The sequence below is a fragment of the Mytilinidion resinicola genome (genome assembly GCF_010093595.1).
Source record: "Mytilinidion resinicola strain CBS 304.34 unplaced genomic scaffold BDZ99scaffold_1, whole genome shotgun sequence".
NCBI classification, from domain to species: Eukaryota; Fungi; Ascomycota; class Dothideomycetes; order Mytilinidiales; family Mytilinidiaceae; genus Mytilinidion; species Mytilinidion resinicola.
The window spans coordinates 2,348,574-2,362,599 of NW_022985437.1; the positions used below are offsets into that span (position 1 = coordinate 2,348,574).

At 54.1% G+C, this 14,026-nt stretch overlaps 6 protein-coding genes across 6 annotated transcripts; 4 read left to right on the forward strand and 2 right to left on the reverse strand.

Moving 5' to 3' along the window:
* Window positions 1-272: 272 nt before the first annotated feature.
* BDZ99DRAFT_565335 (uncharacterized protein) lies at window positions 273-1,020 on the forward strand (the record flags this gene model as incomplete). The annotated part of the gene is made up of 2 exons (XM_033727464.1): window positions 273-507; window positions 565-1,020. Exons 1-2 carry the CDS (start codon window positions 427-429, stop codon window positions 1,018-1,020), a joined length of 537 nt encoding a protein of 178 aa, XP_033584581.1. The 5' UTR covers window positions 273-426.
* A 99-nt stretch (window positions 1,021-1,119) lies between these two features.
* Window positions 1,120-2,697, reverse strand: BDZ99DRAFT_374936 (Inosine/uridine-preferring nucleoside hydrolase; the record flags this gene model as incomplete). The annotated part of the gene is made up of 5 exons (XM_033714948.1): window positions 1,120-1,683; window positions 1,820-1,825; window positions 1,952-2,271; window positions 2,326-2,550; window positions 2,655-2,697. The coding sequence occupies 5 exons, from the start codon at window positions 2,695-2,697 to the stop codon at window positions 1,120-1,122; spliced, it is 1,158 nt and encodes a 385-aa protein (XP_033584582.1).
* A 388-nt stretch (window positions 2,698-3,085) lies between these two features.
* On the forward strand, window positions 3,086-5,431 carry BDZ99DRAFT_457344 (uncharacterized protein). Its single transcript, XM_033718660.1, has 3 exons — window positions 3,086-3,584; window positions 3,775-5,258; window positions 5,314-5,431. The coding sequence occupies exons 1-2, from the start codon at window positions 3,218-3,220 to the stop codon at window positions 5,160-5,162; spliced, it is 1,755 nt and encodes a 584-aa protein (XP_033584583.1). The 5' UTR covers window positions 3,086-3,217; the 3' UTR covers window positions 5,163-5,258; window positions 5,314-5,431.
* Window positions 5,432-6,169: 738 nt separating this feature from the next.
* Window positions 6,170-10,733, forward strand: BDZ99DRAFT_505252 (uncharacterized protein). The gene is made up of 4 exons (XM_033724094.1): window positions 6,170-6,732; window positions 6,875-8,395; window positions 9,711-10,038; window positions 10,140-10,733. The coding sequence occupies exons 1-4, from the start codon at window positions 6,631-6,633 to the stop codon at window positions 10,262-10,264; spliced, it is 2,076 nt and encodes a 691-aa protein (XP_033584584.1). The 5' UTR covers window positions 6,170-6,630; the 3' UTR covers window positions 10,265-10,733.
* Window positions 10,583-11,956, reverse strand: BDZ99DRAFT_493398 (uncharacterized protein; the record flags this gene model as incomplete). Its single annotated transcript, XM_033723230.1, has 2 exons — window positions 10,583-11,571; window positions 11,815-11,956. The coding sequence occupies 2 exons, from the start codon at window positions 11,954-11,956 to the stop codon at window positions 10,583-10,585; spliced, it is 1,131 nt and encodes a 376-aa protein (XP_033584585.1).
* Window positions 11,957-12,194: 238 nt separating this feature from the next.
* Window positions 12,195-13,512, forward strand: BDZ99DRAFT_374428 (uncharacterized protein; the record flags this gene model as incomplete). The annotated part of the gene is made up of 6 exons (XM_033714920.1): window positions 12,195-12,263; window positions 12,320-12,343; window positions 12,395-12,766; window positions 12,817-12,863; window positions 12,912-12,994; window positions 13,046-13,512. The coding sequence occupies 6 exons, from the start codon at window positions 12,195-12,197 to the stop codon at window positions 13,510-13,512; spliced, it is 1,062 nt and encodes a 353-aa protein (XP_033584586.1).
* Between the last annotated feature and the right edge of the window lie 514 nt (window positions 13,513-14,026).

The window sequence follows — 14,026 nt, forward strand, 5'->3', positions numbered from 1 at the left end:
AAGCTTTCTCTTGGCCCGCTGAATCTCACGTGCCTGTAAACGATCTAGCAGCCCGACACCCTGTGGACCCCCACGAAATGTCACGGCCGCAGAGAATCCTGCCGTTTGGCATCGCCAATCAAAATGACAACGCCGAGCCCGATCCCCACGTTGCTTTTTGCGCTCCAATTTTTCCACAGAAGGGTCCAGGCAGGGTGGCCCCCGTGTGGATCTCGCCGCTAGGGATTGTCTGACGCCAAGGCAGCGTTGCGCAACTGATCTTTAGCTGGCCTCAGAGCTTTTAAACACACGACCACGCTGCGTACATATACCTCACAGTTACACTTTTGAGAACATCTGCAATTACCAGTTACCACTCACTACTTACTACTTACCTTCGCACCCACTCACACCCAGATCCCCAACCTAACCCAACCCAATCCAACCATGCCAACCTGGGGCCGCGGCGGCGCCGGCAACATCGTCACCGACGAGCAGGTGCAAGAAACCACCCGCCGAGTAGCTGAGGTCCGCTCCACCCCATACCTACTCTACATCATCATCTGACCGCTCACTCCTCTCTAGGACCTCGAAGCCAACCACCCCACCTCCCAACCCACCACAACCACCACCACCGCACCCCCCTCCTACACAACCCAAGACTACGCCCACATGGGCCGCGGCGGCGCCGGCAACTGGTTCGTGCCCGCCGACGAACCTACCCCTGATCCTAAGGAGACTGCCGACCCGACCCCCGCGCCGCAGGCTTCGGCGAAGCCTGCGGTATCGAAGCCGTGGACACCGCCGAACACGGAGCTGCCGATTGCCCGGGGCGGGCGAGGGGGTGCGGGGAATTTCACGTGGGAGAGCGAGGAGGACAAGCAGCGAAAGCGGGAGGCGGAGGCGCGACGGCGGGAGGGGTTGGAGCGGCGCGTGGTGGCGGATGTGGAGAGGGGGTTGAAGATGCCGGAGCGGGCGGTGTTGGGGGGTGGTGGGGGTCGGGCTGGGGAGCTGGAGGCATCGGGGGTGTTAGGGTTGTGATATGGGGACTGAAGTTTTTGGGACTGTTTTTGAGGCAGGGAGGTTGGATACCCAGGGGCTAATTGTATATGTATGTCTAAGTCGTCTATGTGTATGGCTCTATGCCTTTGTGTCTAAAACTCCTGATTCTTGAACCTTGGATGCCGGCCATGCTCTCATGGGGCTGACGACGTCGGCTCGCTCTAATGCCGACTCGATGAGCGACCAGAATTCGAATACTTTCAATGTCCTGGGGATCCGAACGCCCCCTTCTCCAACTGTCAACAGCGCCGCTTTCGTCCGCCCTAGCTGTCCTACGGCAGCTCTATCATCCGTGTGCACGCCCTCGGTCACGATCTCCACTGCGAACCTTTCACCCCCTGCATCGTCAAATAGATCCGGATACAGCGCTGCCGCGACAGCGAGCGGGTCATGCAGAGGCGGTCCAGCGGTCAGCGCGAAGACTTCGGCGTAGGTTTGGGCGAAGAAGGAGAGGATCTGTGTGAAGAGGGCGCGGAGGGCGGTTGGGTAAGTCGTGGAAGAAGGGGGAGAGGGGCCGTAGAGGAGCTTGTGGCGGATTGGCGCCGTGGCGAGGACTTGGTGGGTGAGATCGAGTGGGATGAGGGTGGTCTTTGGGGCGAGGACGGGGTTGGTGAAGAGGGAGGCAGCGGCTTCGGGGTCGCACTGTGAGGTTTGTGTTAATGGGAGTAATGGGAGTAATGGGAGTAATGGGAGTAATGGGAGTAATGGGAGTAATGGGAGTAATGGGAGTAATGGGAGTAATGGAAGCGATAGAGAGGGAGGCTCAAGAGAGACTTACGTAGATCTATAAGTGAAGTAGTTAGCTCTTGGTATAGAAATTATGTTGCTCATTATATTGAAGAGCCTGTTTGGTGGGGTGTTTTTCATGGCGAAGTCTCATAGCATTGAGGCTAGCGGACCCAGTACGTACATTAAACTCTGCAAAAGATGTCCAGTTCCCAAAACGCTCGCCCTCACCCTTGACCGTGCCCATTGGCGCGTCACTGAAACCACCTCCGATTGCGCCGCCCATGATGCTCAGGCCCTTGATGTGCTCGGCCAGGTCGGGATATCGTTGGAAGAGAAGCCCAATGTTTGTCAAAGTGCCAGTGGAGACAAGCCATGCGGTATGCACAGGCGTAGCTATCAGAGCACTATACATCTTTTCCAAGAAGTCGACATCTTCGGCCGCGGGCTGTACGGGCTGTACGGGCTCGGGGAGGAGAGTCACGCCGTCTAATCCAGACTCACCTGTGATGGCTTAGAAAGGGTCGGAATGGTGGATCCAAGTGTCGAACAACCTACCATGAATGTCGGCCGCGTGAACGGCTTCTCTTGATATGGGCTTCGCGGAGCCGGGGTATACTACAATGTCGCGTCGTCCTATAGCCTCGAGAATGCCTCTGGTGTTGTAGGTTGTGTTCGATAAAGACGCATTTCCGTGGACAGTAGTGACGCCTAGAAGTTTCGCGTTCGGGTCGTGGGCTGCTATGAGGAGGGCGAAGGCGTCCTGGAGAGGCGCCAGATGAGCTGGGTTGGTTTTGGACAGGGAGGAGTGGATCGGCCTACATCATGTCCTATGGGACGTTTGTTAGTTGTCCATCCGCTACTTCTGTGGGAGTGTGTATAATAACCTGTATCAACATCGAGCCAAAGAGGGACTGGATCCGTGGCCATTGTGTCTACTTCTATTACAACACTGTCCAGCTGAATTTGAGATGGGAAAACTTCAAAAGAGGTAGGAAATGCTCAAATACCCTCCAATACTTCTATAAGGAATGTTCCTTGCTATCAGTGAAAGACCCAAAAGTTTCCAAAGGTGGGATGTTGTCAGAGGATGGCCTTGGCATCAGCGAAGTTAAAACTCCCGCAAATCCAGGTACGAGCGGCATGTTCCGCTCCGATTCCCGGACACCAGACAGATTTCAAACGCATGGTCTATTCTCCACTCGCGTTGACTGCTCTGTAAACATTGGTGGTTGCGAAGATCGTGAATGTTAATCCATCTTGGAAGGGGTCCCGCATTTGTCCTTCCACTCGTCATTTTGGCGCGTTATTGGAGCCGACGACACCTCGTGCTTACCTATCACCGTACTTTTTCACCTCCAACATCGTCAGGTCTTTTCGACTGGGTAGTGGAAAATAGGGCTACGGGCGAAATACAGCAATCGCAAAATCACTCTCGCAGCCTGGGAATATGGCTTTCGGATACAGCTTCGTGAACCTGTCAGAGGCTGAGAAATTACAGAGACGAGAACTGCTGGATCTATATGCGGCTACTGCACAATGGTCTATCCTGATCGTCTTCGCCGTCTTCCAGTTATCGTTCCTTCTGTCTTGGTTGCTCGAGCCCCGTGCCGAAGAACGTCCCAAATCGCCTTTTGGGAAACCGCCAAAACTCAAAGGACCAGGATGGATAGCAAAGGCTCAGCATCTTCCTCGGAGCCTTTCTTGGTGGGCTGGGGCTCCTCTGGCTGAAGGTTGGGGAACAAGAGCAGAATGGATTGCAGGTTTGGCATGGACTGCCTGGCTGCTATTTCTATCAGTCCATCAGACTGGCAATGGTAAGTAATGTTTTTCTTTAGTCCCACCGTAGGCCAAAATCCTGCTGTTCTTGGAGAAGCTACTCCAAGTATCTGTCATCAATTCATCTATGCAGTCGAAGTGTCGTTCTTCACACATCACGGTTTCAGCACGCGCTCAGGGGCTTGTAGGGTCTTCCTTCGTTTCGAAAGTGTCCTGACCATCTCTCAGATTACTTGCACCTTACCAAGCGGTTCGGAATTGTAGGCGCTTCACAGCTGCCGCTCCACTACCTCCTGGCGATTAGGTCTAAATACTCTCCTCCTCAATTGCTCACGAGGCTGTCTCACGAGCAAATAAAGACCGCGCACCAGATTCTTGGCCGCATAATAACGTTCCTGTTTATTCTGCATGCTTGTTTCTATCTGAACTTCTTCATCCTTTCGGGATTTCTCCAAAAGCGCATCAAGGATCCCGATGTCATTTTCGGGATCGTGAGCATCATTATGTTTATAACTATGAACACGACGGCTTTGAATATCATTCGTAAGTGGAGCTATAGGATGTTTTATACCACACACATTGTCTTCGCCAGCCTCCTCATCATCCCGCTCTACTTTCACGTTCACCATATTCGAAAGTACGTTTTGGAAGTGTGTGTTATCATTATTTCAAACCAAGCACTTCGCAATTACAGTCTGCGAACTTATTCGGGCACGATCAGCATGGTCCCAGGAACCAATCTGGTCCAGGTCAAAGTTCCCCTGGTATCTTCAAACAAGGAGATGAAGTGGAAACCAGGGCAACACGTATATCTGAGCCGTCCAACCGGCGCATCAACCTCCTTTGGAGTATGTGAGATGTTGGTGTTGTGGAACCAAACGAATCCCTTCACGATTGCTTCGCTTGCAGAACAGGATAAGCACCTCCTTCTAGTGGTGCGGACTTTGACCGGAAATACAAAGCAACTCGCAAAACTGGCTCGATCGCTACCCTCTCAGGATGGGGTTGAAGTACCAAGCATACCAGTCGCGCTTGAGGGCCCGTATGGAAGCACATCACGGCTCCCGGATCTTACTAAATTCGATCGTGTGTTGCTTGTCGCTGGTGGCGTTGGAGCAACATTCATCATACCAATATATCGTAGCCTCGTTGAGCACGACGGCCCTTCTTTCCGAAACTCTCAGCTCCGGTTCGTATGGGCTGTACGAAAACTCGCTGAGACGCAATGGGCATTTCCGGCCTCCCGTGGCGATGAAGACGCCGAATCCGAAGCCGAAGGAGTTCAAACCGATAATGAAGTTGAAGTCTCTGTAACGCAGCCGTTTGGGTCAGATCTGCAAGGGGAGAATGCGGATGATGGGATGGAGCTCGCGGAAGCTGAGCACCTTATCCCGTTCGAAGAAGAGATGGAGAAGCCGAGAAAGGGTGTGGTTCTTCGTGCTGGTCGGCCTGATGTCCACGCGATTGTCGATGAAGTTTTCACTACTTCTGCAGGGAGTGTCGCGGTGATTACGTGTGGACCGAGGGGAATGACTGAAAAGTTAAGAGAGAGCGTTGGGACGTGGGTGAAGCAAGGACGAGAGGTGTATTGGCACAACGAGACGTTTGGATGGTGAAGACACGGAAATTGGTGTCCATACATGAATGCGAATGGTCAAATGGAGACATTGTCAAAAGGAGGTCATATATACAGCAAAAGACTCAGTGTACAGGTTGCATCGAAGACCGCCCTCTCTCAAGTGTATATACTGAGGGTTCATACTACAGTTCACGGCCGGCGTTCTTGCGAGAGTTCACGACTACATCACAGGCTGCTGTTTGTTGATGTTCGATCGATCGTCGTTGGGTCTTGCCGCTGCAGTTACCAAGCTTACCTGGGTTTGGGAGACGAGATGAAGATCTCATCAGCAGCTTGCTCTAGCTCTGGCGTTCAGTCCGCCGCTTGGTCTATCCGCGAGCGGAGCATGGAGCCGACAATTCGGCAGAGTCTGGCCTCGGTGGCGCGGTCTCATTGAGGCTCGGTAGGTGTTTGATATCGCAGACCACCTATCACTATCTACGGTAAAAAAGCGCAATGCAAGAGACGTTTCGCCGTCACAATTACCATGGCCTGCAAAAGAGACTGTTCACACACGTCAACCATGGCATCAGTGACGCATCAGTGTGCAACTCAATCAATAGCTCTGCTGATGGCGATTGGAGTACGGAGAGTCACCGTGAAGTAGTAGTAGTCGATATCAGTACGGCTATACCCGATACTGTACAGGGAAGCTGGCGAGTAGAACGGGGGATCAGGAATGCGCCAGCAGGATCTAACGGTTATCATGGCCGTCTGGGGAGATAGAATACCTGTGATACCTTGACGTTGATGCTTAGAGACGCCCTTTCAGGGGTAAAACCCCCAATCTGGCCGCCACCAGGGCGACAAGCGCGGTTGCGGCGACGCTCCCAGACTCCCCAGCGTGCTCCCACCGTTCAGTGCCCTCAGCACCCCGTTAGTGCTCCTGGTTTCGGACGGGCTGCCCGAGTGCGCTGAAATTGCTGCACAGACCGGCTCCAATCACCAGCACTGGCCGTGAGAGACGGCGGCGGCTGGCGCTCCTCAGCAAACACACCACGTCGCGCTGCCTCTCCAGCTCAATTCCTCCCCGAATTGGCCACCCGAGCGGCGCCCTTGCCCCAGTCGCTGTCTGTACATTCACCTCGCGCCGGCCATTGGCTCCAGACCCGTGCCCTCGCTTGCTCCGCTGCCGCCGTTGCATCTTGCAGGGCATCCATCCGCATGCTGCGTCTGTCACGACTCCAACACCGCCCACTGCACCTCCATCGCTACCCCGGATGGCAGTGCTGTTACGCCCACATCCCTAATCGTCGTCTCCAAAGGCTCGCTCATCCACCACGCGCACCGCCACGGACGGACCCGTCTTCGTCTCAAACGCAACCGCAGCTCCTGGAGACCCGCGCCGCGATCAAGATCAACCATCACCCGCAATTCACTCCCTGTAGCTTGACTACTACCGTGGACAGGCCTGCGCGCTCTCCGCTGGCCCGCTGAGCAGCCGAGTTGAGATCGTTGCCTGTCTGATGGCTGTGGTTTCCCCCCACCAGCCCCAAACACTCACTCCTCCGAGCAGCTCGCATGGTGGGCGTGGGCAATGGGATTTTGCCGTGCCTCTAAGCAGCGAGGTATGTCGATGTCGAAGTCGGCGGGATTACTTTGCTCCCTAGACTTGTTTCACTCCACTCAGTCCGCACTCATTGCGTCACTCAACCAGACTTCTTCTACCACCGGACCCTGAAAGACCTTTCACTGACACGATCTGTATAGCCTGAGAACTCCGCAGTCTCTGACCCAAAGCCTTTCATGTCCGAAAACGCCGGTGCGAAACCTTTAGCCCAATCCTCCCGCCAACCCCTCACCAATGGCACATCCAAGCCCCCTTTCCAACAGCGCACAAACACCTTCGATTCGCAACGCTCGTCCAGGTCAAACCACGTCGAGGAACCGGAGCACCTCGTGCCGAGCAGAGTTGGGCTACTGCAACGAAAGACCAGCGACATTAGTGCTACAAGTGACGCAGACAGCCTGCTAGACTATTACAAGCAGCCCCAAAGTAGAACCATGAGCAGAAACCCTTCGCAAAGTGTGGGGAATGGAGACAAGAGGAAGCCCAGCTTAGGCGCATCGGCCGATCTGGAGAAGGACGCCTCGTACTGGATTCACCGAGACAAACTGGCACAGATTGAAAGAATCGAGCTAGAGGCAGCGGGATATCGTGTTGGACGTGCGAGCCGGTCTGGCAGCAGATCAGCTAGCATGACTAGACCAGCGCGAGAACGCAGTTCGTCAGACCAGCACCGCGAGACACAAGGTAATGGAGACGACCGGCCCAACAACCATCAGGAGAAGAAGCAACGAACTGTATCGCCTATTCCGGCAGAAGAGGAGGATGTGGATGAAGGACCAATGACCTGGGATATCCGTACTCCTGAAGAAATTGCGGCCGAGCAAGAGAAGGAGAATATGACACCACGACACACACTACGTCCGAGCAATTCTCGAATACCGGTTGCTAAGACGAGCCCTGTTCCCGTACCCTTCACGTTTGTCGAACGAGACTCGCCACTGCCCCGAAGCCGAAAGGGAAGCAATGCGTGGAGTGGAGATGCGATTGCTGTCAACGGCGCGCGGGCTAGAAGCGGGAGCATTGGATCACAGGTTTTGCTAGACGACGTGGACAACGCCGAGGATGTTCGTACGCCTGTACGCCCAGAAGCCAACTATTCTGCATCGCCCGCCGAATCCCCACCAAAAGCAAAGGTACCCGGAAAGAACAATCCCACATCAGGGAACCGTAAGACTAGTGCAGCCCGGGGCACTTCCCAAAAACCACGGACTGCATCCACTACCACTTCACCGGTAAAGCGTCCTGGAACTAGCTCAGGGGCTTCCAGACCGGCAACGAGTCATAACAGACCTGAAGGAGACGCGCCTTGGCTTGCGACCATGTACAAACCGGATCCCAGATTACCTCCCGACCAACAGATAATTCCAACACACGCCAAGCGAATGCAGCAAGAGCAGTGGGAGACTGAAGGACGTGTTGGATCGATGTACGACCGGGAGTTCAAAATGCTAAACACGGAAGAGTTCAACAAACCCGAGAGATATTCAAAGGAACTTCAACCTTTCGAGAAGAAGGAAGATGACAACGAACAGTGGCCTCTTCCAAGTCCAACGAAGGTTGACGCTGCTAACGGCAGACCTGGTACTAGCAACGGAGAGCAAGGAAATTACAAACTCACACCCCGGATAGCGAGCCCCCAACTCCACTCCCAGCGGAACTCGGTGATCCACAACGTCACGTCACCGAAGCCCGCGGAACCCATTCGGCTTCAAGAGCCCCCCGAAGGAGCAAAAGAGAAGAAGGGCTGTGGTTGCTGCATCATTATGTAGCGTTCTGTCTTATACCCCATTTCCATTTCATTTTCCAGACTCAAAAGACTCAGGGCTTTCAGGCAAGGTGATTTCACGCAAACAAATCTGTACTAAGGGCCTTGCCATTCTCATTTGTTCATATTCAAGGGCGTTTTCGGGGTTGAGCTGGGGCTTGCTCATACATCTTTGGCACACGCCTTATCTGTGCTTTATCAGGGTTGATAGCGTATAGCGGCTTGGTGTTTTCTCGAGTGTCACTTCATTCCCTGCCTACTAGCTACCCGAGATTCCTTTTTCAGTCACTGCCGGGCCCTTCTGTCAGTTGATGAAGGCCAGCCTAGCCTCTACTCCTCGCTTTCAGAGGATCAGATTTCTCTTTCTGTTTGTGTTTCACTGGGCTATATCCGCCAATGTCGGCTTGTTTGTTTGTTGGACTGCTTCATGCTACGGATGGGGGAAGTGGTGTTGAGGGGTTTTAAGGTTCGTCGCAAGCGGGTTGCTGCGGCTACAGTGAATAGTTTAGTGCCAGACAGAATGTGATTTATCGAAAGTTCCGAACGAATCATCTCCGCTTCTTTGCCTGTGAAAATCGGCTGTGCTGGGTTCTGTAGTGAGTGAGGAATTCATGGAAAATGTAGAGTACAGTAGTTTGTGCGCTCTCTTTGCATTTAGTTCCAATCTTGCGTTTAAATTTTTGATGAGACGCTGGGTTCACTCCGAATGAAACCGCGAAACAGGTCGATCAGAAGCGTTTAAGGCCACTCTAACCTGCGTTGTCTCAACTTTTACGTCTTGTCTAAATTCGTGTTAATGCAATGGACCTCACACAGTGGTAAGCAGGAGTGCACAGACTTATGTCCTAGCCCTGGAAGTGAGATTCTCTATTCCTTGGGCAGGATGGTCTTCACTGCATATACATCTGTAGATAGGCGAGCAACCAATCTAATCATTGATATTCAGACGATGTGGATCTCGGAGAGAAGCACGTGACGCCAAGACTTCTCTCGCTTCTAACCGCACAGAAATTGGGCACCCAGAACCTCCACCATCTCCTCTCTCCAATTCCAAACCAACACAACTCTTCGAGGACAGCCGACATCAGCCCCTAAACAAGTCAAAATGGTACGTCTCCACGCCGCCTCACCCAATTCCTAAACTCTCCCATCAATTCCCTCCGCAATCCCCCCAATACCTCACCATCAACCCTATCTAACACCCCTCCCAGTCGGACGGAGAAGAGCCCACCTCCCCAATCGCCGAAGAGACCGCCGAGGTCGAAGTCAGCGCCGATGCCTCTGCCGGCAAGGGCCAGATGTCGGTGCTCGAAGCGCTCAAGGGCGTGCTGAAGCTCGCGCTGATCCACGACGGGCTGGCGCGCGGCCTGCGCGAAGCGTCCAAGGCGCTGGACCGGCGCCAGGCGCACATGTGCGTGCTCAACGAGGCGTGCGAGGAGGAGGCGTACAAGAAGCTGGTCGTGGCACTGTGCTCGGAGCACAAGATTCCGCTGATCAAGGTGCCGGATGGGAAGCAGTTGGGCGAGTGGGCGGGGTTGTGTAAGTGCTGAATCTCTATTTTTTGGCGGGGGGATTTTCGGCATGGGAGGATTTCAAAATGAAAGTTACTGAGGATGGAACGGGGCTAATGAACTGCGCAGGCCAGATCGATCGTGAGGGTAACGCCCGCAAGGTCGTCAACTGCTCGTGCGTTGTCGTCAAGGACTGGGGTGAAGAGTCCCAGGAGCGCAGCATCCTCCTCAACTACTTCCAGACCGAGCAATAGATGCAACTCAGCTCGCGTACCTCGATTACCAACTCTTCAGTGTGTTTCCGGCCTCCGACTGTTTCTACGATGGCCGAATTGAGGATGGACTGGCTGGGGGAAGGAAGTGGAGCCAAGAGGGAAGAAGCGTGAACAAGGGAACATTTCGGAATGGATGCATAGACCTGGCTTTATCTAAACGATCTAGCCACAACAAAAGCCAATCAACATCTTAACCTCACTGGCGTCTTCAATCGTGTGCACTCACAGGAAGTGGAATGGGTAGAAAGTTACCTTCCAAGACCTATACCGTTTAATACGCGATAATGCTACGTGAACCTACTCTAAACCAAAAACATCGTCCCCCTTGTTCTCCGGCCACCCTTTCAAAGGACCGCTCTCCCCCTTGACATCCGCTTTCACAGTTCTCCGCCATTCCAGCAAGTCTAGCTTCTTCACATCCTGATATCGCACTTCCCTCCCCACTCCTAATAACGCAGGAACTGCCAATAGCGCCGCCACATCAGCCACAGCTTTCCACATAGACTTCCTACATAATCTACTAGCCCCGCGCGGGTCGAATTGCTTGCGGCCCTGCAGCACACCACCAATCAGGGTCTCCTGGAACTTCGGCGTGTACACCGCGCTGATATTTGAAGGGACGGGCGTCTGGGATATCTCGAAGCTGCGACGTGAATATGCAAACTCCTGAACTACGGGCCGCACCTCGAAAGGCTGGAATCTATATCCCGAACCTCCGGTTCCCCATCTCGTGATCATTTCAGGGGTAATGCCAGCCATACGCCCTGAGGGCCCGAACGCGCGAGCAATGGCAGTAGGCACGTACTGAGCAGCTGGGAGAACGAGAGTGGAAAGGTAAGCATTGCGTGGTGAGACGAGGAGAGATGTGACGGAGGAGAGAAGGGATGCTGTTTCTGCCAGAGCAAGCTTGTCGGTGCAGGACTTGCTGAGGGTGGGCGGGGCATCAGTGCGGGATGGCTTGAGGCGGACATGGCCGAGGAGTGAGAAGTTGGCGCGTCCACGAAGTCCAGCGGGAGGTTGGTCTAGATCCTCTGAAGAGGGTGGAGGGACTGGCCAAGGGGTCGCGTCGTCTTGGGCGTCCATGACGAGCTCCATGCTGGCGTCCCCGCAGGGCGCTTCGGAACTGTACATGTGGATCTGTACGCTCTCTTTGATGGTGAAAGGCTGGTGCTCTGCTCTCGTGATCTCGCCCTCTTCGCGGTGGCGGAGGAAGGCTGACGGACGGAGGCCAGAAGCGGCGAGGTCGGCGCATTCTTCGATGAGGAAGCGGTTGAAGGCGCGAATGGCTACGATTTCGGCATGCCAATCGTGCAGAATATTGCCATGGGCGAGAGGAAGTTTGGAAGAGGGGAGGCACTTCATGCCCGTGCTATTGGATGGTCAGCGCGACTACTATCTGGCTGAATACTGTGTATCAAAAGTGCCGAGTCGCATACCCCAAAGAAGCGCATGTCAAGGGGCCGCCATCTTCACTAGGCGATTAGTGAGCGATTGCCTCATTCAGGCGCGTCGTAAGAGGTGGAGTATACCGTCAGACAGCACTATGCCGCTCAGAGGAACCCATTCACGCGTGCCGTCGCCGCGTGGCCGGGGCTTGCGCTTCGCAGGTAGGGCCTCAAACGCAGCCAGCACACAGGCGGCAATGGCATCAGCAGACATCGACAATGCCATTGTGATAGGGAAGGTTGCATCGGCATTGGTGGTGTTCACTGATAAGTGGCTCGAATCAAGTTAGAATCTATGGCGTCCAAGCTCTTATCCCCGCGACGTCCGTCACTATTGGGTTTGCCTGACATACATTCACTCCGCATCCGGACGGCGCAACTCCAGGTGCAACCGGCCTCCACCTCACTATCTATTTGTACTGCCGCGTTTCCTCACCTTCCACTATGCAGGCTTTTGGTGAGAAATGTCGCTCCGGCGGGCGCACGCAATTGCGACCCATACGCTGACCTATGCAGTGCCCAAGACTCGCAGAGTAAGCTTCACGCCCTCTGTAAACCCTGTCGAAGTCCATTGCTAACGTTCGCGAAGCCCAAGTTTGACCTAAACCTCAAAGTAGACACCCCATCGTTTCGATTCAAGTGGCTTTGTTAATGCAAGAGCTAGATCGTCGACCTCACCAACGTCCCGCTCGTTTCCGGCTCATCCTTTGTTAAATGGCACCTCCCGCACTCTACCGCCGCCGAGCACCGTGGCCGAACCGATAAGAGCCCCATAAAAGACCACAAAGTCGCGTACGACTACGAAAAGACCACGTCTGTGAGGCTCACTGTCGACAAGAATGGCATGCTGCAGGAATCATGGATACACTTCGAGGTGGTGCAGGAATACTCGGTCGGCGGCCGGAGCGAGCGCATTGCTTTGGGGAACGTCAAACTGAACCTGGCCGAGTATGTGGAGCAAAGCGAAGCGGATGGTGAAGAGGGTGTGTGCAGGAGGTACTTGATGCAAGAGAGTAAAATCAACAGCACGCTGAAGGTTTGTATATCCCGAACGCCTTGTATAGGCTTGGGCTGACACAACAGCAGATCAATATCTTCATGAAGCAGACAGAAGGTGACAAAAACTTTATAGCGTAAGAAGGATTTAGCAATGCAGTACGCGCAGTTGCTAATAAGACCAGTCCTCCACTCAAAACCGCGCAAGTGTTTGGCGGCATAGCCGGCATAATGTCCGCCGAACAGGGGGAACCAGATGATGTGGGGAGTAAGTTTTCGCCACTAGATGCTTGCTACGTACCTTACTGATAGCTAGTAGGCACGCCTGCGCTGAGCAGTAAATCTGGAGAAGCGGGTGAACTGCAGGACATGTATAGGCGATCACTCGCGGCATTCTGGGCAGCACAGCCCGGCGAACTCAAAGCTGATGAGTGCATAGAGGACATATTCTCAGGTGGCGACGGGTGGGGCGACAGGGACAAGGCATACGACACTCAGTCGAATATGAAGACTGTGAATGGACAGAGCAGTGATTCCCTGAGTGAGAGCGACACGCTGTCGTCCCACAGGAGGATGCATCGAGGGGAAAGCCTCAGAAAATCACATGAGACTATCAGGCCTGGCGATGGCGGCCACGGAACGTCTGGAGGGGTGCGAGGAAGAGGGAGCTTAGAGCAGCAAGCACATCACATGAAGGTAGAGGCGGAGAGGAGGCGAGTCAGGCCTACTCGTGAGGTTGACGAGTTTGAGGTGAGAGAGGATTTACGGAGCTGGAAACTAAGTTAGATCAAGATACCAATTGCTTCATAACCATCCTCTATTCGAGTCAAGACGCACACTATCTTTCATAGTGACTTTTATTTAGCTAATGCAGTCTTGGTGGGTCATGGTCACGTGCGCGGGCGGTGAAGCGCATCTTCAAAAAGTCGTCTGCGAACTCTCGCCTTCTCGCATCGCACTCCGCGCAAATTCTCCCCATGTTGGCGCATCGGACCTCTGGTGCCTTTGTCTGTATCCAATGTCGTCTTCGAGCCATACCCTTCCAGAAAACACGACGAATCCTGCGCAGAGGCCCGATTGCGCGTTTCTCGTCCACTCCTTTACGCTCCCAAGATGACGAGGGTTTCCCAGATCAACAACTTCAGCGTCCCGCGCTCACCCTAAGGAGGAACTCCCGGTCGCGAAGGCTTCGAGGAAAGCGAGACGGGACCCTGTACAGTGAAGATGCTGAGTCACTGAACATTGCGTCCTTGGGCACACCATCGGAGATCATTGTTCTTCGAGATGCTGATCGAAGCTA